Here is a 24,906-nt window from a genome sequence, read left to right as displayed (position 1 = left end):
TTACCAGGGAAATCATTCCCGGGGGAATTTTAATTGGAACCCATACCCCCAATGTGAAGTTTTTTTTAAAATTAGCCAATAATTCTTTGGTTTCAGAATCTTTAAACCTCAATTCAATTTTCGTTTAAATGGTATCCATTTTCCATACACATTGTACTTAAGCATTGTGTTTTTAAATTAACAGTTTTCTCGGAATGTTTCCAAGTTTTCCTTAGGGTATAATAATACTAATAATCAAATGGTTTTAAAAATGCGTCGTTTTTTAAAAAAAAACTTTGCATATTGAACACATATTTCTAGGATTTCCTTGACCACGTCCCCTCCAACCTCACCCAAGATCTCACTATTTTTTTGGGTTTGGACGGGGCCACGCCCCCTCGGATATGTACTCCTGGTTACTTGTGTGAGCCACTGTACTTGTTTTATTTATGTGAAGCGATTTTGATAGCAATGCAGAGGAGGGGCTGCCACAGCTGGGTGCAGGGGCGGCATTCCAGGCCCTCCCTAAACGGAGATTATAGTAACGGCCAGATAAGAACAAAGGGCGGGAAAAGAGGCATTCATAGCCGCACGTGAGTTAACAGTGAAGCCCAGAGCATGATTGTTGCATGTGCCAATAGACGATGCAAGTAAAGTCGATGGTATGCAGAAGACTAGCTTGGGTATTCTTTGTATTTACAACTGCCAACGCCCAGTACTTCATCTCCCGAGCATTGCGCACAGTTAATTGGCTTCTCATCAAGGTACGGGTGCGTTTCAAAACCCTCAGCTTCGCCCACGCTTCTGCTACAAAGATGTCCCACGCTGTCAGAAGGATGCTCCAGCATTAATTGCCCCCGCCGGGCACTAAAGTCAAGTAATGCAGTGTTAGCCATAGTCCAGAACCTAAAAAGGAACCACGGTGGGGGTGGGGGAGGGGGCTCATTCTCCATATTGGCCACTGAACTCTGGAACCCCCTACCTATACATCTGTGCATGGAAGAAAACCACCATTTTGGAAACCGCACAAGGCACGGCGCTTCAGATAACCAAACCAGAGAAACCACATTAAACCAAGAGTTGCATAGCATGTAACTACCCAATCCCCTACCACTCATAGCATGCAAATACCCAATCCCCCACCGCACATAGCATGTAACTATCCAATCCCCCACCACACGTAGCATGTAACTACCCCATCTCCACCACACATAGCATGTAACTACCCAATCCCCCACCACTCATAGCATGTAACTACCCAATCCCCCACCGCACATAGCATGTAACTATCCAATCCCCCACCACACGTAGCATGTAACTACCCAGTCCCCCACCGCACGTAGCATGTAAATACCCCATTCCCACCACACATAGCATGCCACACATAGCATGTAACTATCCCATTCCCCACCACACATAGCATGTAACTACCCAATCCCCCACCAACACGTAGCATGTAACTACCCCATTCCCCAGCACACACAGCATGTAACTATCCAATCCCCCACCACACGTAGCATGTAACTACCCAGTCCCCCACCGCACATAGCATGTAACTACCCCATTCCCCACCACACATAGCATGTAACAACCCCATTCCCCACCACACAGCATGTAACTACTCCATTCCCCACCACACACATCATGTAACTGCCCAATCCCCCACCAACACGTAGCAGGTAACTACCCCATTCCCCACCACACACAGCCTGTAACTGCCCAATCCCCCACCAACACGTAGCATGTAACTACCCCATTCCCGCCACACATAGCATGTAACTACCCAATCCCCCACTACTCATAGCATGCAACTACCAAATCCCCACCATACATAGCATGTAACTATCCAATCCCCCACCACACATAGCATGTAACTACCCAACCCCCCACCACACACAGCATGTAACTACCCAATCCCCCACCAGCAGGTAGCATGTAACTACCCCATTCCCCGCCACACATAGCGTGTGGGAAAGTGGCCCATTTCCAAACCTTCAGCCCAACCTAAAAGAGTTCTCAACCTTCCAAACATAGACCGCAAGCCTCATCCTACCAAAAAGGTTGATCGATGTCGCTTCTCAGAAATCAATAACTCCTCCAATGCTCAAGTCTTCATCCTTCTTAGGTTCAGATTCATGTATGTCATGCCATGCAATGTGCTAAACATTAAAGACACCCACCAGATTGCAGATCCTCCTCTGCTGCAAGTTACTTGAGCAGGCTGCAATTTCTTACCCCAAGGAAGGACTCTACAACCAAGCCTTTGGAAGCGGTCCAACGACAATCCCATACCTCCACCTCTTCCCTCAAATAACTCCTCACTGCTATTTTAATTTATTGTGCATTTGAACGGGGCTTATGCATCAACGAACATGTGTTTCAACGCGCCCACAGGGCAACAGGGAGGTAACATGGGATTGAAAAAATCAAATAAAAATGATGGATGGAGGTGGACCTACTAGGCCTTGTGAGCATTCAGAACGTGCAGGTGCAGAAAGAAGCGACGAGGGAGTGGTGGTGAGTGCTAAGGGTATCAGGAGGGAAGTGCTGGGGGGGGGTTGAGCAGCTATAAGTGCCTAGGTAAGTGGTCAGCTGCCAATACATTTGTAAATGCACCATGTGGTGGCATAAGCCAGTGGGTGCCAAGGCAAGTGCTGGGAGCGAGCAGAGGCTGAAGGCGATTGGGGTGGGAGGCCAGGGCCTAAGAGGACACATAAGGGCCCAGGTCACCAATCTCAGCAACTGTGGGGTATACCAGAGGAGGGAGGAAAGGAAGGAGGAGTTGAAGAGGAAAGTCTTCAGGAGCTTCTGGAATTTGAGGAGATCTGGCTCAAGACAAAGAGGAAGGGGGAGGCTGTTTCCCTAGGAGGAAGCCTCCTGAGGAAAGAGATTGGCCACCAGCTCGCTGTTTAGCAAAGCGCTTGACACACAGAGAGAGTTGGTGCCGGAGGAACGTAAAGATCTGGAGGGAGAGCATTTAGTGAGGGCAGGTTGTAGTTGGCGTGGTATCCGTCTCTAGACAGCCTTATGGATGATGCAGAGGGATTTGAATTTGATCTTTGCAGCAACCGGGAGCCAGTGGAGGGTTTTTAAGACTGGAGAGATGTGGTCCCTGGGCTTGAGGCCAAGGATAAGTCTTGCAGCCCTATTATAGATTAGCTGGAGGGGTTGTAAAGAAGAGGGTAGATTAAAAAAAAGGCTAAAGTCTTGCAATGTTGTACCTCATTCAGTACTGGTCAGATGACCCTCTAAGTCTAGTATACTAAACGTCCTACGCCATTTTCTAAAATCATCAAACCAAACCAGCACTGCTCACAACAAAGGGGTTGCCCTTAAGGCTAACTTGATCCGGTATACAGGCCTGCTCAAAAGAACAGAGTTACCACATCGGCACTCCAGTAAGGGTTACTTCCGACCTGCACTCATCAACACTACAGACGTTCTAGCATCCTAGCAGCAACTGGGATCAACCTGTAACTTCGCTTCTCACTGCATAAACTCTGCACTTTCCCCTGGGTCTTGAGCATTCCTGCTGCCACACTGCTACACCGGATGAGTCTACCGGTACAAAGCAGTTCATGGGGGTTCTCCCACAGGTAACTCCATTTCCCTCTTGATGCAGGCTTTTAAAGGTCCCCCTTCCATGCTCATTCCAAAAAGGACTAGACCGCTCTGCAGTAAGGCGGTAGTCCTGCTTTACTCTTGTTGTCCTCCTCCTCCTCATCCCAGTACCTGCATGTGTGGTCGATATGTGTCTACTTTAACAAAGTGAGGATGCATTCTAGTTGGCCTTTTCTTCGTTCCAGTACCCAAATGAGGTTGATATGGGTCTCCATTAATTCAATGAGGATGCAAGGTTCTAATTGTCCACTTCTTCACCCCAGTAGCATACTGTTGAGTTTTGGGGAATGGTTAAGGGGAAGCACAGGGAAAGGGCTGAAGAAAGCCTATAAACATTTGAGGGATGGAGGGTTTGTTGTGAAAGGAGAATTGGGGATACCATGTCTCACCTAAGGACACCCTCTTCCCCATGCCCCAAGTCTCCTCCACCGAGGTGATCCTCCCTCGCATATACACCCCCACAGTCAGGATCCAAAAGTGATGGCCTTTCCCTGACCACCTGAGTGGAGGCTACATGGGGAAAACAAGGGAGGACGCCCTCTGGATCTTCACACTTTCTGGAGTGCAGTCAGTTGCTTTGGTTACACATGTACATCTCTGTAACCTCTGGGCCCAGATGCAGTTTATTCTGCCAGAAACGTGTGGGTTATAAATAATTCAGAATTCTTGTCACCAAAATTAGGAGCGCCTAGAAGTGACTCCATTCACAGTGCACACTGTTGTTAAAAAGCCTCACTCGGGGTTCACTAGAAAAGTTGTGCTCTATACACAAGTGTCCATTCATATTCAGCATACGAGGAAGCAGTTGCTTCCAAATACTTTGCGCCGAGACTCCTGGTTACATTTCCAATAGCTGTTGAACCCTGACTTGCTCACTGGCTTCCTAGTACTCCCACACACCCTCAACACAGTTGAAAATGATCTGTAAAAATATTTTAAACAATACAATTTTGTTCTGCATAATGTCATTTTGTAACCCACACCAGCTGCCATTCCATGATGCACTAATCTGGGGGGTTTGGGGATGGTGTTTTTCACAACAAGATACCAGGCCGCCAGAACTTCATTCATGACCTGCTGAGGTTGGACACAGACGAGTGTTTGCCGGCCCGGCATCAATGAACCGTGTTCAGAGACATTGTTGGGGTGTGCTAAAGCTGAGACGGAGAGGGGGAGCCATAGCCAGAGGCGTTGCTGGGGGGTGGTTAAGGGGCTAGAGCCCCAGGTCTTTTGGTTGTAGCCCGGGATAGAAGTTCAGAGGCTACAACCAAAAGGCTATAGCTAGCCCCGAATCCCGCCGGTCACGACATTAGCGTAGCCCCTGATCCTTTCCATACCTAGCAACACCCCTGGCAATAGCCCTGGCTCCGCCCCAGCCAAACCAAGAAGACAAGGTGGGTGTGCGTGTCCTGCGTGGAAGTAGCGGCGAAGGAAATGGTGGGAAGTGGTAGCGGATTTGAGGTGACTGGGATGTAAGAAACGGGGGCAACGGATGGACGAGAATAGGACGGTGAAATTGTAAGATTGGCTTGCTTCTCTTTTCCATAGGTTTTGTACAGAGTACAGTAAAGTATTTTGGAAGGTGAAGTGGAGAGTGTGATTTTGGAAAGGACGAGCGGATGGAAAAGGACAAAGGATTTCCTACTTGAACAAAATGAGTGAACCCGGGGAAATCGATTTGCCGGCAAAACCTGGCGAGGTGACCAGTTTGTTTCTAGCCAATGTCAGAACCCTAAAACAACCTCAATAGCAGAGAAAAAACAAGACCATCTAAAAACACGGAAGCATTTGTACCTTAAGTTCAACTCTGTCGGAATTGCGACTTCCACCAAAAGTTCTGCCTGCGCAACTCCCCCACACGAGTCTCCCTGTCAGTTTTGCCCACGGGGCCCTTTGCTTTAAATCTGTCACTAATAAGGCATAAAAGAATGCAGCTCGACACGTCTTTTGTCGCCGCGACTGATTTCTGACATTTGTTTTGTTCGCGCTTCCAATGGTTAATGAAGCCTTTGCAGTAATTGGGTTAATTAGATCTGCACATGTTCACACATTTGCTGGAACGCACACTTTTGCTTTGGCGGATATTTGAGCATCATATCGGGTTATCTTAATTAGAAATACTTCGCCTGTTAGGTGTTCAGATGACTGATGGTTTATTTTGATAGTTCTGAATTCAATTAAATGTCTTGTATCTTTTCAAATGAAAAGATGTAAAGGACGTTGGGAGAATGTGTGGATTTCTTTCCCGAGGAAGAGGAATGAAACTGTTCTTTAAAATGAAAATATATATATATATTATTTTTACAGCCACAAACTGCGGCCTGTATGCTTTTGTTTAGACCGTTGTTCAACTGTAGTGGGCCATTCGGGTTTCCTGTCTTCATTTCAACCTCTACCCTAACCTCTAGCGGTGCAATTGTATGCTCAAACATTTACCATATGTGTAAAATGGATCCATGTGTTTAAAACGACACAATAAACAAACATTTTTAGTGACACTTAAATAAAAACTTTTTTATTTATTTTTTTATTTGGGGGTCCCCCTAATCCTCCCGTTTCCCCCGCTTTAATAACCCCCCAAGCGCCCTACTCTTTTTATCCCTTATCCCACCCCCACAGATACTTTTATTAAAAATGTCGATTTTTTTTTATTTATTTTTTTTCTCCGTTATTTGGGTTTCAATGAAAATGTTTGTTATGAATTTTTCGTAATTAACACTGTATACCATGTAAAATGGAGGAACGTGCACAGGAATCCAGGGGCTTTGAAATAATTTTTGCATGTGCACTTTGGAAATATTAAAATGGGAGCAATTCTTTAAAGGTGATCAACCAACTTCCGGTGGGACGGAGCTCGGTGTTCAAGATGAGGGGAATTCAAGAAAATCCACATCTTAAACGTTGTCCAGGCCCACCGTGATACAGACTTGCCAAAGGGGTACTTTTTAGCCCTGGAGCCACACTTTTATATCCCAGGTATAGACACTGGCGAGGTGGACCATATGGCTAAAGGCAAACCACCACGGGATAGAAGTGATGCATACATGGTCTTTCATGGCCACCTGCTCCAACCTGTCCCTCCAGTCCCGGTGCCTTTCACTGTCCCACACATCCTTTGCACTCGTCTTAGATCCCTCCTTTAGGCGCTAAAGTGCACCCCAGGAGCCAAAACAATGACCTGTTGGCCCAAACTAGGTAGCCTTGCTATGTTGCACGTGTTGCACGTAAAGGTCACCAATAAACCAGAAATAATTGCAGCGCTAGTGAGCTTCTCATGAGCCACAACCATGGAGCTTGACGAGGTTAGAGCTAAGGTCCCATCTCTGAGCCAAAACTATGCCTCCGAAGGACACCTGCAGATTGTGTTGTCTCTGCAGTGTGGGATGAATCCAAGGAGTGGGTCACCTCTGCCCAAAGGGGAACCACCCCCTTGGGGACAAGGGAGGTGAGCCTGCTACGCTTACCACAAATTAGGGAACAGAGTGAATGGGATCCCTCAGGATATGAGACTCCCTTAGAGGACAGGAAACTCCCAGAGTGGGGCTTGGTCACTATCCCCCACACCCTCCAGGCACTAACAACTTCATGGGGTATTTAGGAGCTAAGGTGTATAACGACCCTATGATCCCTTTAATGGCTGGCTGTGCTTCTGACCCAAACATTGCACAATGCTTCTGGGAAGCAACAGCAAGGCTAAAAGAACAACCGCCTGGAGGCACGTCGTCTGTGGAGCCATTCAGGAGAACGTATCCGCGCAGTCCGCTAGGTACAAATACATTGCAGCGCATGCAGGGTTGGACGGCAGGAGAGCGAGTATGCCAGATGAGGTGATCCATGCAGTGGTGTGCACTCAGCGAGTGCAGCAAGGCCTTATAGATGGGTAACCGTAAGCAGCCGGCAACGCAACAGGAGCAAGAGCAGAGAGCCTCAGTGCGCACAGCAAAATCCCAGAGAAGAAACAGACCACCTGTTGTCGCACGGAGAGACCGGGAATGCAGAGAAGCAGCGACCAATGCAGAGTCCAATTGACGAGTCATGTGAGCGGCTCCACGGAGAAAGTCAGAGAGACTGTCCTCCCAAGGAACACCACCCATCACAAATAGGTACTCGGTGGCTCCAGCGGAACAGGAGACGGGTGTCATGTCAAGACAGAGGGACACAAGCCCTAGAGCGGGAAAAATACAGAGAAGCCCCAGAGTCGGTGAGAATCGGAGACAAGCCCCAAACTGGGGAAAGATCCAAGAAACCCCAGAATGGGGAACAGTCCGATACAAGGGCCTATGGTAAAGAGACTGGGTGGTGGCAGAAACCTGCAGACCTCCCTTTCATTGGGCAATGCGCGAAAGTGTGTTTTGGTTATTGTATATTTTTTCTTTTGAGCAGGAGGGAGAGAACCTTGCACATTGTATTCAATTCACAATTCTAGCAAAGTGGGGGATTGTATTCTAATTAGGCACACGTTGTTTACAAAAACCTCTGCAGGCAATAGGTTATCGGTTAGGCACAAACAACCCTTAATTGAGTTATAAAAAAAAGAAAATGGTCATGTTATTTTAAAAACCTATTGAAATGAAAGATTTAAAAACAATTTGAAAGCAAGTGTCTTAAGCATTTACATCACACGGAGGCTAAACATGTTAAAGGTATGGACACACTTTCTTTGCTGCAACCAATCTTCTGCTTTTCTAAATTAAACTTTGTCTGCATTTCTCTGCCAGCCTCGCCCATATAATTACCAGTGATGATTTCATAGTGCACCCCTGTTTGCCAAGTGACAGTAACATTGTCAAAGTACATTGAGACTAGCATGTACAACAGAAGGTGGCAAGGGAAGTGTGAACCAATGTGTGCAATGAGTGGTGACAACAGGAATGTAGTTTGACTAGGGGAATCCATGGCAGAAGGGGGTTTGTTGGTCCTTAATACGTTTTCACAGAATCAGAGACATGACCACATGACCCTGTCAAGAGGGGTTGGGGACACCACTCACCATGTGATGGGAGGCCTCCCAGGGTCTTTACCAGAGCTGCCCCAGAGTTGGGGTGGGAGTGTTGGGTGGGCCTCCGTATCTGTCCCTTCTAGCTGTGCTTGTGTGCTAAAACGTAGTGCCAACTTTTCTTGCCCCATACTGTTATGCTATCTATTGTCCTAGAGAATTGAACCACTCATAAGGCCTTCTTGTGCATAGATACTAAGTGTGGTGGCTTCCAGGAAGGGGGCATAAACTCAAAAATCTATATTTGCTCATATAATAGAGTTAGAATTGTGATCCAGAGCAGAGGATTTCCTTTGAAGGGAAAGTTCGACAGGCCATCATGACCTTGCGCCCAGGAAGATTTAGATCTGGTGCTTGAGCCATGAATATCTTCCAGAGGGAAGGCAACCTGCCAAACTAAATTTGTTTCCGTCACGCAGAATTACTACAGAGCTCTTCAAGATTTTGTACAACCCGGTTCATTCAAATTGTGTGAGCATCCCGGTAGCCCGGCTACCCCCCCACCCCCCACTCTTTGAGGATAAACCTGAAGGCACCCAGACTAGAACTAATGCAGCGCTAACTCTGAATTTGTGCCTGACTCCCCCCCCCTTTTACCCTCTCCAAGTCCCCACTTTTCATGGCTAAAATTAGCCCTCCCTCCACTTTGTCCATATGAAGAGGTGAGGGGCCAAGTCTCTAATTCCTGACCTTTGCACTGGACAACCTTTATTTCAGTCCAGGTGCTTGTCCCATGCAAGAATTCTTCTTAAAGCAAAGCGTGCCCCAGACTCCCTCAGGGGCATAACTAGCTAGCAGTAGAGAGTGAGGCTTGATTTAGGGTCCTGTGTAATTTTTGTCCAGTAAACGAGAGCGCTTGATGATTCAGGGAGTTTCGAGTTTTCCTGAATGGATTCAAGTAGGAAAACTGTTGCACTCCTGCAATGTTGGATTTCCCAAGCAGCTCATGCAGCTATCCTCGAAGACTGCTTCTTCAACCCTCGTTTTACCTGGTGGTTGTTATGATGGATCCAATCTTGGGGCACTTCCGACCTGATCTGGTTTAAGTGTGCACTAGGGGCTTGGGCTCGTCATCGACTCTGTGTGCTGATGACCAGCCGAAACAATCGTTCACCACCTTCAAAAAATCAATCAAGACGTGGTTGTTTGACAGATATGAGTAACTGTTTATCAGTGTATCCATGTTTATGTTGTTTCTTCAGTATAGCGTCCTTTCATCGACATCCCTTTTTAGGATGTGTTGTTTTGGGGGGTGGGGTTGGGCAAGGGCATATAAAGGGTTGGGGTGTTTGGGAAATAAAAAAATAAAATAAATGACAGTGGGCTGGGGGGAATCCTACAAAATTAATGTTTAAAAAGTCAACGTTTTTCAGCAAAAATTCTGAAGCAAAACACTCGTAAAAACGGGGGTCGATGAAATTATATAGAACCACTACTTCTTACTACTACTGTGCATACCACCGTGATACCGCTGGGTCTGGGCATTCATTCCATAAATGTAAACATGAATAAATAAGCCCCCAGTGCACCTCTTGCCTTGGGTTATCAAAATATATTAAGGTCTTCATTCTTTTCCATCTTGCAAGAGAGTGAAACTCATTTTGATGGTAAAATAAGAGCGAAGCGTGAACCTTTATTCATTCCGTGCTCTTTTTTGTGTGAGTTTTGTTGTAAATAATTTAGAATGTCCCATTGGGATCCGCACTCTACCTTTTCTAAATCGTTCGGCTTTTCTTTTCAGGCTGAAGATGGACGAGGAGGATGCAGTGACGGGGGACACCAGCAACAGGTGGAAAGGGATCACTGCAAATCCATCTGCCCCCGCTCCATCGGAACCTTTGCCCACCGTCCAGTTGCTCATCAAGTCTTTTGACTCCACGGAGCCCGGTACGGAAGCTTTGCTGCATGGGCTTGTGATTGCCCTTAAGTGTCATTTAAAGGGGGTGAGGGGGGCGGGGGAAGGGCTTTTCGGCATAGCTTTTGGAATAACCCGGTCTGTGTCGGATTTGTGGCAATTGGCAAAACTCTGTTCTCAATCAAGTACTCCGGGGTGGGATCCTGTCAATTCATCTACAACACATTAAAGTATCTCAGAGGTTATTTCGACTCAGAGTTGACAATGGCTACACAGATTGGCAATATGGTAATGTCCGCTTTCTTTCATTTAAGACACGTAAACTGTTTGCATAGAGTTCAGGTAGTGTTGCCTTTGGTCCACTCTCGATCACACTATGTTGAAGGCTTCTACCAGGGACCAGGGGTGTTGCTAGGTCTGAAAAAGATCTGGGGCTACGCTAATGTCGGGACTGTCGAGACTCAAGGCTAGCTAGTCTTTTGCTTGTAGCTCCTGAGCTTCTATCCGGGGCTACAACCAAAAGACCCGGGGCTATAGCCCCCTCAGGCTCCCCTAGCAACAACTCTGCCAGGGACTACATAACTATGCTACTACAAAGCTCTAGAGGCTTCATAATATGGCAGCAAGTGGATGGGCTAGAATTCCTACCGGTTTGATCGACCATATCTCCACAGTAAGAGAGGATAGCTCTGGGGCAACGTGCTCGCCTTGGAAGCAAGACGACACGGAGCAACACAGGTTCGATTACCCGTGTCTGCGCTTGGAAACCTCTGGGTATTAAGCACGTTATAAACAACCTATCATATCATAATCATATCAAGAACACCTCTGCATTGGGTGCCCACGGACATGGTCCAGCCGGTCCTCTAGTTGTGTCTGCTTCCTTTCCTAACCACCATGATGCCAAGATATGAACCACGATGCCCCCCGGCCCCGATGAAGGCAAGCTGAAATCATTGAAACCCCATGTTTTAGTGATCCCAGTGTATCTATGTTGCATGCCCACTGCTATGTGACAATGTCTGCTTGACACCACTGACCATCTCAAGTTTGCAACCGCATGAAGATCATTTTACTTACGGCATAGAGGACCAGCAGTTAAGCTCCAGCTTCCCTTGTGAGATGATGCAACTTGCAGCAACAGTGTACTAAAGAAGTAAACTATAGCAAATCTCAGCGGTCTCGGGCATCTTTCCTCCTGTACTTAAGCCTCCAGTTCAGACTGAGCCGGGGGGGGGGGGGAGGTGGCGGGAGGGGGGGACGTTTAGCTGGAGGTCCTACAAAGAGTGGAACAATAGTTATGTATAGAACCACGAAAAACGCTTCACTTCATGCTACAAAGGCCAGATTAGTCAGCAAGAAGACTGACATCACATTAAAGCACAATAGCTAGTAAATGGTTTGTTTCCCATTGTTCCTGGTAAACCGGTTCTAGAGAAAAACCACTGGGGGAGAAAAAAGTTTCACTAACAAAATAACTAACAAAATTGTCCCATCAAGGACACCACACCCATTAATGTAAAATGTCATTTTAAACGGGTCATTAATGTCAATTTTCGCACACAATGTTTGCTTTTATCATAATAACCACGTTAGACCAAAAAATAGGCTCTAATCGTGGAGTCAGTAGCTAGCATCCAGACCTGGAGTACCTTGTTCGTTTTCGAATGTATTTTTTTTTTAGACCCCCTGCAATTGAGTCCTAAAAACAGTATTGTTCAGCAGACTAACACATAACAGGCTTTCTTGTCCTCTGGACTGCCTATTGGGATCGCCGATTAAAAAGAAAAAAAAAACTGCCCTCATCCAATCATCGCACAATTATTGTCGCAGCACTCCAATCACTTCAAACTGGCCAGCTCTGTGCAAATGGGATTTTAGGATGGATGGTATGGTTCAAAATAAGGATTCGATGAGCAGGAGCCAACGCCAGGTCGTGCATGCAGGGCATTCCGCAGAAGCAAGGAACTGCCCCTGGGAACCAGGCGCGAGTGCACAGCGCACTGCAAATCCAACTTCCACACGAGATGCACACTTTAACTGTTTGCCCATTATGTCTGATCCGTCATATTGAAATGTGTCCCAAGTCTTCTACAGTCTCCAACACTCGGGCACTGGTTGGCATGGGGAGCCAAAAGTTGCTCCTGGTTTTAAAGGATAGTTCCGGGACTTTTTTTTTATTGTCCCTACGGTTCGGCCATGTGTTTTTAAGCATAAATCGGTAGATCGTAGAAAACTTTCCTATGGACCATACCCGACTTTTCGTCCATTAACGCACTCGAAATCAGCCGCCATTTTCTGATAATCCTATCACTTGCCGCATCGCCCTGGCTCACCTGCTTTTGCGGCACTAAATCAAATCCCCCGCCCCTGAGCCTGACATCAGCAGACGCGTACCGCCCATTTCCCAACGCCAAAGCACGTTTCGTGTCAACAATCGCTGCGCCTCAGCTAATGAAGTGTCGCCATGGAAATGGCAGGACGCCTCTTTCCTCAATAAGTATAAACACACCGTTTCACAACACACAGCAGCAGATTTTCGATTCCATTACTCTCGCTGTGTTACTTTGAGTATTCTGTGACTCGTTTCTGTGCTCTGGTCAGCTACCTTCGCCGCTTCTAGGCCTTGTGAACACCTGTACCATCTCTGTAAATTATTTTACTTTCTTTACCACACAATGGCTACAATAATGCCGTATATGTACGAGCCCGAGTACACCGAGGAAGAACTACTGGAAAGGCAAGCACGCGAAAACGATGGGGATTCGGACGGCAGTTGGGAGGACCAGTCAACGGATGAAGAGCATGGGCCATGTCGCATGGACGGCGTCTCCACCTGGTGCACATGCAATCGGTGCGAGCTAATGCCAACTGAGGAGGAGAACTGCTGCTGCCGTGAAAATTCCGGGTGCTTGGCCTACATTTCGGAAGGCGAGCCAAGTCCGCAATGCATCACCGAGCTGCCAGAGTTCAGGGAAGCCTGCCTCTCACGGACCGTGTTGAGGATGATGATGGTGCTTATGCACGAACTTCGCGGCACTGTTCGTCCGCGTAATCCGAGTAACGAGTAAGTATACTCTAGTTGTGATGTCAGTGATGCTACTACTATTTCATGGTCGTCTCCCACATATAAAATTACATCTACATATCATTCGAACGCATGTAAATTGGTTCCATATTGTGCATTTTCTAGATAGAATTTTTTTCAAAGCAGAATGACATTTTTTACCTGAATCGACAGTGATAAGAAAGTTTTGTCATTTTAATACAGTTTGCATCTTTCATTTTCACAGGTGGTACAGGCTGGTGGCCTATCGTTGCTTCACTTGGTGGCTTCACGGGAGGCTCGGACACCGCGTTCGGAGAGTAATACCTGCCTGTGCGGTACTTGCCATTAGACAACATTTCCCCAGCGACAGTGGACAATACCGCGGATTTTCCCTGGATGTGCTGCAACCGGAACTTTACAATGTGTAATGTTTATTATTTATGTTCTATTGAAATTAAGATCTAAAATAAAACCCAACATATATTTTAACAATGGTTGTTTTGATTTTTTAAATGAATCTAGTGTGTCTCCATTGAATAGTCTTCCTGTGCCTTGTCTTGTCACACCACATGTCTCCGGCCAGCATCCTCCCTCACGCTGGCCGCCCACCTTCAATCCACATAACCGTTGAACCCATATGCAGCAGACATACATATGTTATTTTGCGGGTTGGCATCAAGCCTCCCGGCCTTGCCTCCTCCCCCAAAAATACTTACCACACCACTTTGTTCAAGCGTTGGCAATAAAAGGCCGTTGGATTTTATTGATACAAAACATGGTTATAGGTAAATAATCAATATGGTTGATCATAATAAATCATCCTTTTGGGCACCGGGTACAGAGATGACCCCCTCTGGCCCGTGCTGCCTTGCCACCACAGGCCAGCCTGCTGCTGACTAACTGCCTAGGCATCCAGGGTCTCCAGGGTGAACTGCACCCATATATTCTCCTGGGAGGGTGAGGTATTTATAAACTCACCCCCCTGCCTTCCATGTACTAGATCCTGCAGCCTGCCTCTTACATGCAGTTAGATGGCCTCTCCTTGGTGAGGCCCTGCGGCAAACGAGTCTTGTCTGCACGACCACCGCCCCAATCCACCCCCCCGCCCTATCAAAGGCAGTTCGCACCGGGGTACTTGTGCTGGCAAGTGGAGCTGTCAGGGGGCGATAAAGGCCAAGAGGTGCCAAAGACCATGTACACTTCAAAGCGGTCTATAGAGCATGGGTTGTTGTTCCCATGTCTACCTCCAGACCCCGTGTCTCCTGCCAAGCATCCCCCCTCACGCTGGACGCCCCCCTGCAATCCACATAAGTGTGTCTCCATTCACGAGTCTTCCTGTGTCTTGTCTGCACGACCACCGCCCCAATCCACCCCCCGCCCTATCAAAGGCAGTTCGCACCGGGGTACTTGTGCTGGCAAGTGGAGCTGTCAGGGAGCGATAAAGGCCAAGAGGTGCCAAAGACCATGTACACTTCAAAGTGGTCTATAGAGCATGGGTTGTTGTTCCCATGTCTACCTCCAGACCCCGTCTCCCCTGCCAAGCGTCCCCCCTCACGCTGGACGCCCCCCTGCAAACCGCATAATGCCACGACATATACACGTCATTCATTCACAAACACACCCCTGTTTCGAATTCTTTATAACCCACTTCATATTTCTAATGAGAACTTCTTTGCGCTTTGCTAGTCAACCCGTGAAGGTGCTGGTTATCTGCTCTTCGTCTCTGTGAACTTCCGTGACCACTTCGAGGAAACTCGTCAGTTTGCAACCTGTGAACTGCTCCCTGTTCTACGACAAGAAACTACTCTGATCCCTGCATCTAACTGTTTGTTCGTCAAGGTAAGGCCATGTACCATAATCATTTTGCGTCCAATTTCTTTTCGTTCAAGACAGTACATGCAATGAACTAGTCACATGTTCTGAGTTTACATTGGTATTCATAGAGAATTGTTGATCTTTACTTTTCAGAACTTTCCACAATGCCTGCCTGTTCCATTGGCGGTTGCCCTTCGAAGACCCATTATAAATCTGAAGGTACTATAATGCATGTTTTCAATAAGACAATAGATCAGATAAGAGAATGGGTCCAATATTGCGGATATCCACCGTCTGAGCTTGAAAGTAGAGTCCTAGAAGTCTTTGCGGACAAGAGGGGTGATCGATACCGCATCTGCAGCAGGCACTTTAGCTCAGACATGTACTCCACATCATTGCTAATAAAGAAGAACACACCGCGAGCGAGGCGAAAATTGCTCTCAACCGCTATTCCCACTCTATTCGTCCACATCCCTCCACTGGTGAGTCAAGTTTATGTATTTATCTCTCGGCCTTGCGGTAGTGTGTAGCATTAGCTAACAATAATTTCCCCATTTATGTATCCACTCAATATGAAGGCGGAAGATTCTCCATCCGTGTCGTTATTGCAGTCATCAGCCACTTCAAGCGCCTATCGGGTAATCTTACTTGGCTATTCTGCCACTGACTTGTTTTAGGCATGTAAATCAATAGTTTTAATTTATCGTGTAATTATTTTACCTAATGGTACACCCTTGTACTCGTCCTCTAGTCTTTGTTTTCAGTTATAATTATTGTTATCCAAAATAATGCAAGTACTGTCTTTCAGGGAGATGCTGAGGAGTCCAACGTATTGACAACAACCGTTGATGTCACTCAGATGCTCGAGGTACGTTTCCGGACAGTTCCATCGATGGAGATCATCAGATCTTGCATTCTTGTAGCGTGATTGTTACACACAATGTTTCTTTCGTTTTTAGCCATTGATATGTCCTTCTGTCGTCGCCCTCCTATGTGTCTTCTTTTTTCAATATTGTGTTCATTACTAATGAAAGTCCTATGTTTCAGGGAGTCGATGGAGCATTAGTCCAAGAAGAAGGGGGAGCATGCAGTTACGGGTCGGCGCAACAGCTTGCAGAAGTGTGCACCGCAGTTACATCGTCCCTTGATGTTCTTATGCATTTCGAGGTATGGATACTGACAGTTCGATCAAGCGAAATCATATGACGTGATTACATCCGCTATACTTCCTTCTTTATTAACGCAAGTACTATGTTTCAGGGAGATGACGGAGCTTCTTCTACAAGAACATCACCCCTAGTAGTTGATGCAGATCTCTGGGTGGTGACACTTCCAACGATCGAGCAAATCGAATCATATTTACATATCCATTATTTATTTTAGACAACTGATCATTTGTGCAGGTCTATTTAGATGAGCTGTTGATGCCTGCACAAAGTTTATGTTCTTTTTAACAAAATAGAAAGCCATACTAATGCAATTAATCTGTTTCAGGGAGTTACTGAAGCATCATCTTCAATAATATCATCAATGGAAGTCTATGAGGAGCCCGAGGTATGGATCTTGACAGTTCCATCTAACTAGATCAACTATGCGTGAATAATTGTCGTTTGAATGTTCTACACAAAGCGCTCATTCGTGTTTTGCTATTGAGATGTACGTGGGTATTGGTCCCCAAGTACATTTTGTGTTTTCAATATTATTATACATACTAATGAAAGTTCTATGTTTCAGGGAGTCGATGGAGCGTCAGTGCGTGATGGATGTGCTTATCATGAAAATATAGTCGTTGCAGCGCAAGAGGAAGTGGAGACATGCACACACGAGTCGGAGCAACAGCGTCCGGATGTTGAAGTTCGAGGCAAGAAAGTTTCAAAGAAAAGAAAGCAAAAGAAGGTTAGTGTCCTGGTCACTATAATATGTTGTTTTTCACTGTTATTAGTTCAATACTGTAAGTTGTGTTTAAACTGAACATCCCTTTTCCAATCTGTCCTCTAGTTGCGAGTGGGTGTACGAACTAGATCTACACAGACAGTGAAGCGAACGAGAGATGTTGCTTGTCAAACCTTTTGGCAGGGACTTGAGACTGGAGATGCATCGTGCCAATGGGAAGAATATGAAGTGATTGACAACGGAGCTATACCACCACCAGCCATTGATAGTGAATGTCCTCCTGGTAGTTCGGATGCAGTCGGAGATCAATTCACAGAATCCACACCCGCAAAAACTAAGACCGCGAGAAAGTTGAAGAAATTGTTTTATTCACCCATCGCCGGAGAAGGAACAGATGTTGCAATGGAAGAGAATGAAGTGGACGACAATGAAACACCATCAATATCACTGAACATAGCGGAAGACGATATCAGAGATTCTACCTTTCATGTGAGTGACATGTCCTCAACGTTACAGGCCGAACCAGCTGGGATGCAGAGTGACAGTATAAGGAAAGAGGCCAAATTCATTGTATTCGATAGTTGTTTGATTGATATTATTATTCGGATGAAATGTGGGCATTCGGTTGGTGGGGAAGTATGTGGGGAGCCATTGATTCATGTGACTCGTGCAATTCGAGGCACTAACCTTAAAATACATGCCACCTGTACAAAATATCATCCTTTCTCATGGTCTGCACAACCCATGCTGGGGGAACTGCCAGCAGGCAATCTACTTTGTGCAGCGGCTGCACTTTTTAGTGGTTCAAGTTTTAAAAAGTTAGAGTCTTTCTTTCAGTTTGTGGGAATCCATTTCATTGCGAAAACTCAGTTCTACAAATACCAAACCGATTATCTATTTCCAGCCATTAGCGAAGCTTGGAGAATGGAAAAAATGTCTATTGATAGTACATTCGCGGGCAAACGGTTCAGGCTAGCCGGTGATGGACAGTGCGACAGCCCAGGATTTTCAGCCAAGTACTGCACCTACCACTTTCAGGACATGGAAAGTAAGAAAATTGTGAGTTCGGTGGTCGTGCAGGTGTCACAAAGTACATCCTCAGTGGCCATGGAGAAAGTTGGCTTTGTAGCATCATTGCAAGAACTACAATCGCGGGGAATGGTGATCGACCTGATAGCCACGGACAGACACGTTTCAATTGGCAAGACAATGAGAGAAGAGTACACAAATATAAATCACCAATTTGACGTTTGGCATCTTGCAAAAACAATCAATAAAAAAATGTCTGCTGCAGATAAAAAAAAAGGAACGCAAGGTATTTCACAGTGGTCCAAGTCAATCAGCAACCATCTTTGGTGGAGCTCAAAAACATGTGGAGGGTCGTTGGAAATTCTACTGGAAAAATGGCGGTCAGTAGTGCTACACTGCACAAACGTTCACCGTTGGAACACAAACCAACATTTCCACAATTGTGAACATGGCCATTTGTCCACAGAGGAGGCACGGAAGAAGAAGTGGTTGATTCCTTCATCACCCACTCACAAAGCCATTGAAAAGGTTGTATTGGATAAAACTATAACAAGAGATTTGAGGGGACTCACGGAATTCTGCCACACAGGAGATTTGGAGGTGTTCCACAATATGTGCCTAAAGTACAGGCCAAAACGATTGCATTTTGGCATGGAGGGCATGATAAATCGGACTCTTCTAGCGGTCTTGGCACATAACCATAATGTTGGACGTCAACAAAGTAGGACGACCGAAACTTTAGGGACGCTTCGCTACAATAAGGCCTTCACTAAAAGAAGTAAACAATGGGTGATCAAACCAGTGTTTGAGGATATGCAATATGAGTTTATTGAGAGACTTATTGTTGACGTCCTAGATAGGCACATAAATGGAGTTGTGAACGAACCTGTGCAGGGGACAACTGCATTGCCACCCAACATTGCCTCTGTTCCATGTCCACCTAAAGAAGAGCTCATTGAGAAATACACATCACGGTTTAAATGATTGTAATTTGATTGTCTGTTCTCTCGAGTCTCCTCATGTCGCAGGCCCATTGAATATGTGTATCTATGTAATGTGTAAATTAAAGTGATTGCTCAGTGTACATGCAATGTGTCTATCCAACCTTGTTCATCTGCGCATAAAATTAAACCAAACAGTATTATAAATCATTTTTCAAAAAATATAGAATGTCTCCATATTTATGGTTCTCTGGGGCTGCAAAGCACGCAGACAAAATGCAAAAATGGAGTGTAAATTTCAAGTCCTGTGAGATGGCCTTACACTGAATGTTGCTAAATAGGAATGTGCGCTCGTTCAAAGTGAAGGTCAGCTGCTTTGATTTTTTGCTCGGGTGCCGGAATGGCCCACGACTCAGTATAAGGTTGTATTGTTATTTGACCTTGACAGGCCGGGACCATCTCGAAAGACTTCTTTTTGGGGGTGTGGGGCAATAACGTAAGAAACGATAATGAAGCCATTTCATGTTCGTTCATTAGAAGAAATAACATCGGCATAGAAGGAGTGGTATTTCGGGGCTGCCCTACGCACAGACACAATGGAACATGCAAATATAATGTAAGTAACTCTTTAGATGAGTTTATACCGCAATTTAATTACTATACAGTAGCTTTAAAGACGGGTTAAGTTGTACTTGTTCGTTCTATGTGGCATATTGTTTTGTACCGCCACTATCTTGAGGAGAACCATCTCCTTTTACGGAAGCACCTCAAAACCTTCCTCTTTGCTTCTGCTTCCCTCTCCCCTGCTACAACTGGTCCACTGTCTGCAACCTCGGTCCTGGGCCCTTCCACTCTCCACCTGCACTGCCTCCCTGTCAACCCCTGCACTGGGGGACTGTCTCAGTATCCTACAGCCACCCCTTGATGTATAATACCCAGTTGCACTGTCCTAGCTATGAAATAATTTCCCGACCTAATAAATAAAATGAATAATTTTAATAAAGATCTGATGGTGAGACACCGGCGGATGGCTTTTTCAACCGCCAGTTGCTTCTCCGCGTGAACAACGTTAGCACCCTGACCATTTTATGGGACGATCGCCAAGTACAAGTATGCCCTTACGCTGTACTAACGGCTAGATGCAACATACAGACCGTTGTGGTGGCCTAGTGCCTCGTTGTTGGAACAGCCATGCGATTATCAGTGCGACCGAAGAGCTTATTTTATCGTAAACCAACACCCTGTGTACTGCACACGAACATCGCTTGCCTCAAGACGAACTATTTTGGATCGAGAGCAAAGAAAAATGCAAATCGCAGAATATTCTCTAAACATTTGATGTCGAATAAATGTACTTTGCCAAATGTACAATCTTGCCGTTTGCTTTTAAACCACAGTTTCATATTCCGAATTGTGGCGCTGTATTGTGAGATGATCTAAGACCCTGTGTACAGCAAAGGAACATCGCGTGCCTCAAAACGAACTTTTTGGAACGTGAGCAAATAAAAATGAAAATCGCTGAATATTCTCAAAACATTTGATGTCAAATAAATGTACTTTACCAAATTTACAATCTTGAAGTTTAATTTAAAAGTACAGTTTCATATTCCCGATTGTGGCGCGCTGTGTTGTGTGAGCTCATCTGTGTTGATTTCCGGGTTCTGTGTGGAGTCGCGTAGAAGACGCCTGGGCGCGTTTGCCTACGCAGCTCAGTCACGTCACGGATAGAGGCGGGGAATATGAATGTTTTGATAAAGTCTGTTTCAGGGGCGGGGGATTTGATTTAGTGCCGCAAAAGCAGGGGAGCCAGGGCGATGCGGCAAGTGATAGGATTATCAGAAAATGGCGGCTGATTTCGAGTGCGTTAATGGACGAAAAGTCGGGTATGGTCCATAGGAAAGTTTTCTACGATCTACCGATTTATGCTTAAAAACACATGGCCGAACCGTAGGGACAATAAAAAAAAAGTCCCGGAACTATCCTTTAAGCTAACCAGGCTCCTCTAGGTTAGAAGCAGGAGATTAATGCCTCCGTGCAAATTTGAACCCTGCATTTGTGTATTAGTCACAGAAGTAAAATAAAAACGAGCGCCAAGGGCTTTAACAGACCGAGTCTGGGATGAGAGAAGACAGTCCGGCGCGGCTGCAGATGTCCTTCTGAGTGGGCTGCATCAATTGTAGGAAGGAACCCCAGAGAGGTTGGTGCCACACCAGCCAACAAATTCTACTGAAAAATGCAAATAAATCTATGCAACTGTCGGCTCAGGAAACAGCAAAGACTCTTTATTAATGAGACCCTCTCAGGCGCTTTTTGTTTTTAAAAAAAAATAAATTGCATACATGCAGTTGCACGATAATGTGCATCACATGAAAATTGCACTAGTTCAAAGTGCAACAATCAAAAATATAACGTGCAAGCTCGTAATCCGAATTCAAAAAGTGCATAGCCATGACTGAAAGCGTTTTTCGGTGAAAAGGCCCTTCATCAGGATCGACCGACCCTCTCTCTAGTCAATTTTAGGTTTGCGCACACTAGTGCTGTTGCTCCGAATGGCCCAATGCTGGGGTGCAGTACCACCTTACCGGGTTATCTGATGACCTTAGAAAGGAGATCCTAGATTTGCTAGTACGTCATTGGCCAGAGAATCGAATCTTTGTACAGGTTCTAATAATGCGCAATGGATTCGCCAGACAGGAGAAACGAAGCCGTTGTCACGTGATGTCATTTTGGGGTTGAGGTCAAATGGCATCACTTCCTGTGATGTCATCAGAGGTCAAGGCTCGTGTGATGTCACTTTCGCTACACCTGGCATTTTGGTGAAATGACGTCCCTGCTGTTGATACTTGGAGTAAACTGGTTTTGCACTAATCCACATTGGAGATGCTTGCACAAAGGAAGTAGTCTGTTCATTATTGCATAAATGGAAAAACTGTGTGTGCTCTTTTTTTTTTTAATTTCTTTCCCTGCTTCAGAATATGAAGTGCCATGATCCCAGCTAGATTTCCAGCAAGCCCCAGTCGCTGAATTACGAATCGCACTGGTAGAGGCAATGGGCAAAACCGTTTCACTTCACTGCGAACATCTTTTCAACATGTTTTTGAAGCCAAGCCTGTTGGCTACCTTCAGTATTCCACATTGGGCTTTTCTGCCTTTGTATTGTCCCTTTTCAAGTCCAGGCGGTTAAAGCTGCTTTTGCAGCCGGAGTGACCTCAGCAATGGAGCCATTGAATTTTGCAAAATGAAGCACAGATCCCCTGGCTCTGCCGGTCAGTCCCTGTGAAAGGCCTGGGCTCTGTGGGGGAATTAACTTTCATCATAAGCATCTCTGGAATGGTTACTGATCTAACCGTTGTCTTGTATTCTCTCCTTTTAAAGCTGAAATGATGTATGAAATAGTGTTATGCCTTATATGACTGTAACCTTTTGGCCACATTTTAACCTTTTATTTCGGGCTCTGATTGCTTAAATGCAACTCTTGTTTGACTTGTTTTTGCGTTGCATAAGCAGCAAAACGAGTGCGAAGGAAATTCACTCAAATGTTGGTCCAATTGCACAGTTTGTGTAACCTGGACCCGTTTCTTCATTTGCCAGTGTTGCAAATCACAGTGCTGCTCATTTGCTGTTCTGATTAAGGTGAAGGTCCATGTGTGACCCTTGTTACAGAGCATTTTTAAAGCTGGACAGCCAAGCGCGCTATGTAAAGAGAGCTAAAACAATACAACAAATTACATTGTAAGAAATGCAAACTGTTATGATGAAATTAAAATGAACTCAATTAGACTTTCATATTTAAAAAAGTATGTTCAAACCACTGATAATGGACATCAGCACCCTAAAACTCATTACCAAATAAGATATGTCACATTCAGCCTCAAGAACACCTCTTAAAGACAGTAAAAAGGTGTTCCTTAAATATTTTAACAGGATCCAACTGAGGGCCGTCCCCATCTCTCTCTCTCCTTTCACCTGGGCCAGACTTGCCTAAATCCCAAAGTGGTCACTAGCGATGGGTAACCCCTACTGTCTAGAGTCTGACTGCCTATGGTGGGTTTCTAAAGGCAGCCAGCCACCTTTTCCTTCTTCCTCTGGGGTCTTCTAGATGGACCCTTACCTGGGATACCAGATTACTACGAGTACAAAAACTAAAGATTTTTTAAATCACACTTTTGCAAATCTTTTCATAAAAGTAGATAGGGGGTTGGGTTAGGATATTAATTAAGGTGGGGGGATGTGGGGAGAGTGTGCACGGATCTCCTCCTGCATTTCATTTTGAACTAATTTGCAATAAACCGAGAAATTGAGGTTTTGGCATTTGCTGTAAAAAAAGAAAACAATGCAATCACATAGATCCGTTCTAACTTGGTCCTTATTCCACACGTTCATCCACTCCTCGCTCGAATGCTCTTTCCTTCCTTTCCTTCTGCTATCCTCCCCTCTCATCCTCCCACTCTCCTTTCTCTGTCTTCTTCTCTGTTCCTCATATGTTCTTCTCGCTCTCCTCTACCCAATACTTCTATTCTCCATTCTACTCAACTCTTCCCACTACTCTACAACAGTTTCCTTTCTACTGCTCTCTCCTCCCACTGCTCTCTCCTCCCACTAGACTCCTCTCCCACTGCTCTCCCCTCACAACTTCCCAAACTCTCCACTACTCTTTACGTGCTCCTCTCTACTATTTCCCCTGCCGCTACACTCTACTACTCTCCACTCTTGGGCACCCTTCTTTCACGCTTTCACATTTCTCCCTCGCTTTTAAACTCCCCTACGTTGGCATTTACCCTTAGTCACTCTATTCATTAAACATACACACACACACCCAAGATCCACTTTCTCTCACCAACCAACACCTCACCTTGCACATGTTCTCTGTAATTCTCTTCTGCACCCGCTCTGTCTTTCCTCCTGCTGGTTTCTTGGTCTGCCTTCTCCTCCCTTGACCTCACCAGAACAACCTGGTCTTCCTGTCCCCTTTACGCTGTCTCTACCTCCTCCTTCCATTGATTCTCATCCGTTTCCTTGGACCAATCTATCTTCTTGTTTAGTAGGGGCTAGATTACAGCATTGGGAAACAATAAAGCGCCACTTATACTTTGCCCCCTTTTAGAAAGTGAGTCCACTGGTGTCCTTCAATAGCAGCAGACTACAAGCAAAGCCTCTTTTAAAGTTGACATTCTGTGTTGGTTGAGCGTGTGGATTGCTGGTTTGACATGAGCGATGTTCTGCTAGCTTGATGTCTCCTTCTGCCTCTCTGGGGTTGTAGGTTCTGTTTTACACCCTAAGAAATTCTGGTCTAAATGGTCCTGAAAGGCAAGAGAGAAAACATAGCCAACGTGAGGCATAGCAGGGTTTGGAGTGATCAAAATGGTACTCTGCAAGTTTAGCCAGGCACATGTAGAAGAGTCCGAGACTGGGCCCTTCCAACTCCCACATCCCCTTTCTGCATGAACAACTGTATATTTCCAATATTTCAAAGTTTAACTTGCACTGGGTGCTACTCCTTTTTTTAAACTGATTTCTTTCTCCTGTCTGACGAATCCAGGGAATTCGACCCGTCTTCCTAAGGAGGGGGGGGGGGGGGGCTTTGGCACTATTGAGGTGCACCTGCTACACAATACCCTCCCTAGGGAACAGGGCAAGTGGGATGCCACTGGGGTTGACCCCCTCCGACCCAAGGGACAAAGAATCTCCAAGTAATTCCACCACACTCCCAAGTGTTTGTTGGTCATAT

General features: G+C 45.7%; 1 protein-coding gene across 2 annotated transcripts in view; it reads left to right on the top strand.

Moving 5' to 3' along the window:
- Positions 1–24,906, top strand: part of SPECC1 (sperm antigen with calponin homology and coiled-coil domains 1) — a 1,474,528-nt gene that overhangs the window by 687,972 nt on the left and 761,650 nt on the right. For both annotated transcript variants that reach the window (XM_069615230.1, XM_069615231.1), the window contains one exon: positions 10,338–10,483. In XM_069615230.1, coding sequence (XP_069471331.1) covers positions 10,338–10,483 — 146 coding nt within the window. The remainder of the gene's footprint in view (positions 1–10,337; positions 10,484–24,906) is intronic.

The sequence above is a fragment of the Ambystoma mexicanum genome, chromosome 9 (assembly GCF_040938575.1).
Source record: "Ambystoma mexicanum isolate Mex_15411 chromosome 9, UKY_AmexF1_1, whole genome shotgun sequence".
NCBI classification, from domain to species: Eukaryota; Metazoa; Chordata; class Amphibia; order Caudata; family Ambystomatidae; genus Ambystoma; species Ambystoma mexicanum.
This window is presented reverse-complemented; position numbering and strand designations above follow the sequence as displayed.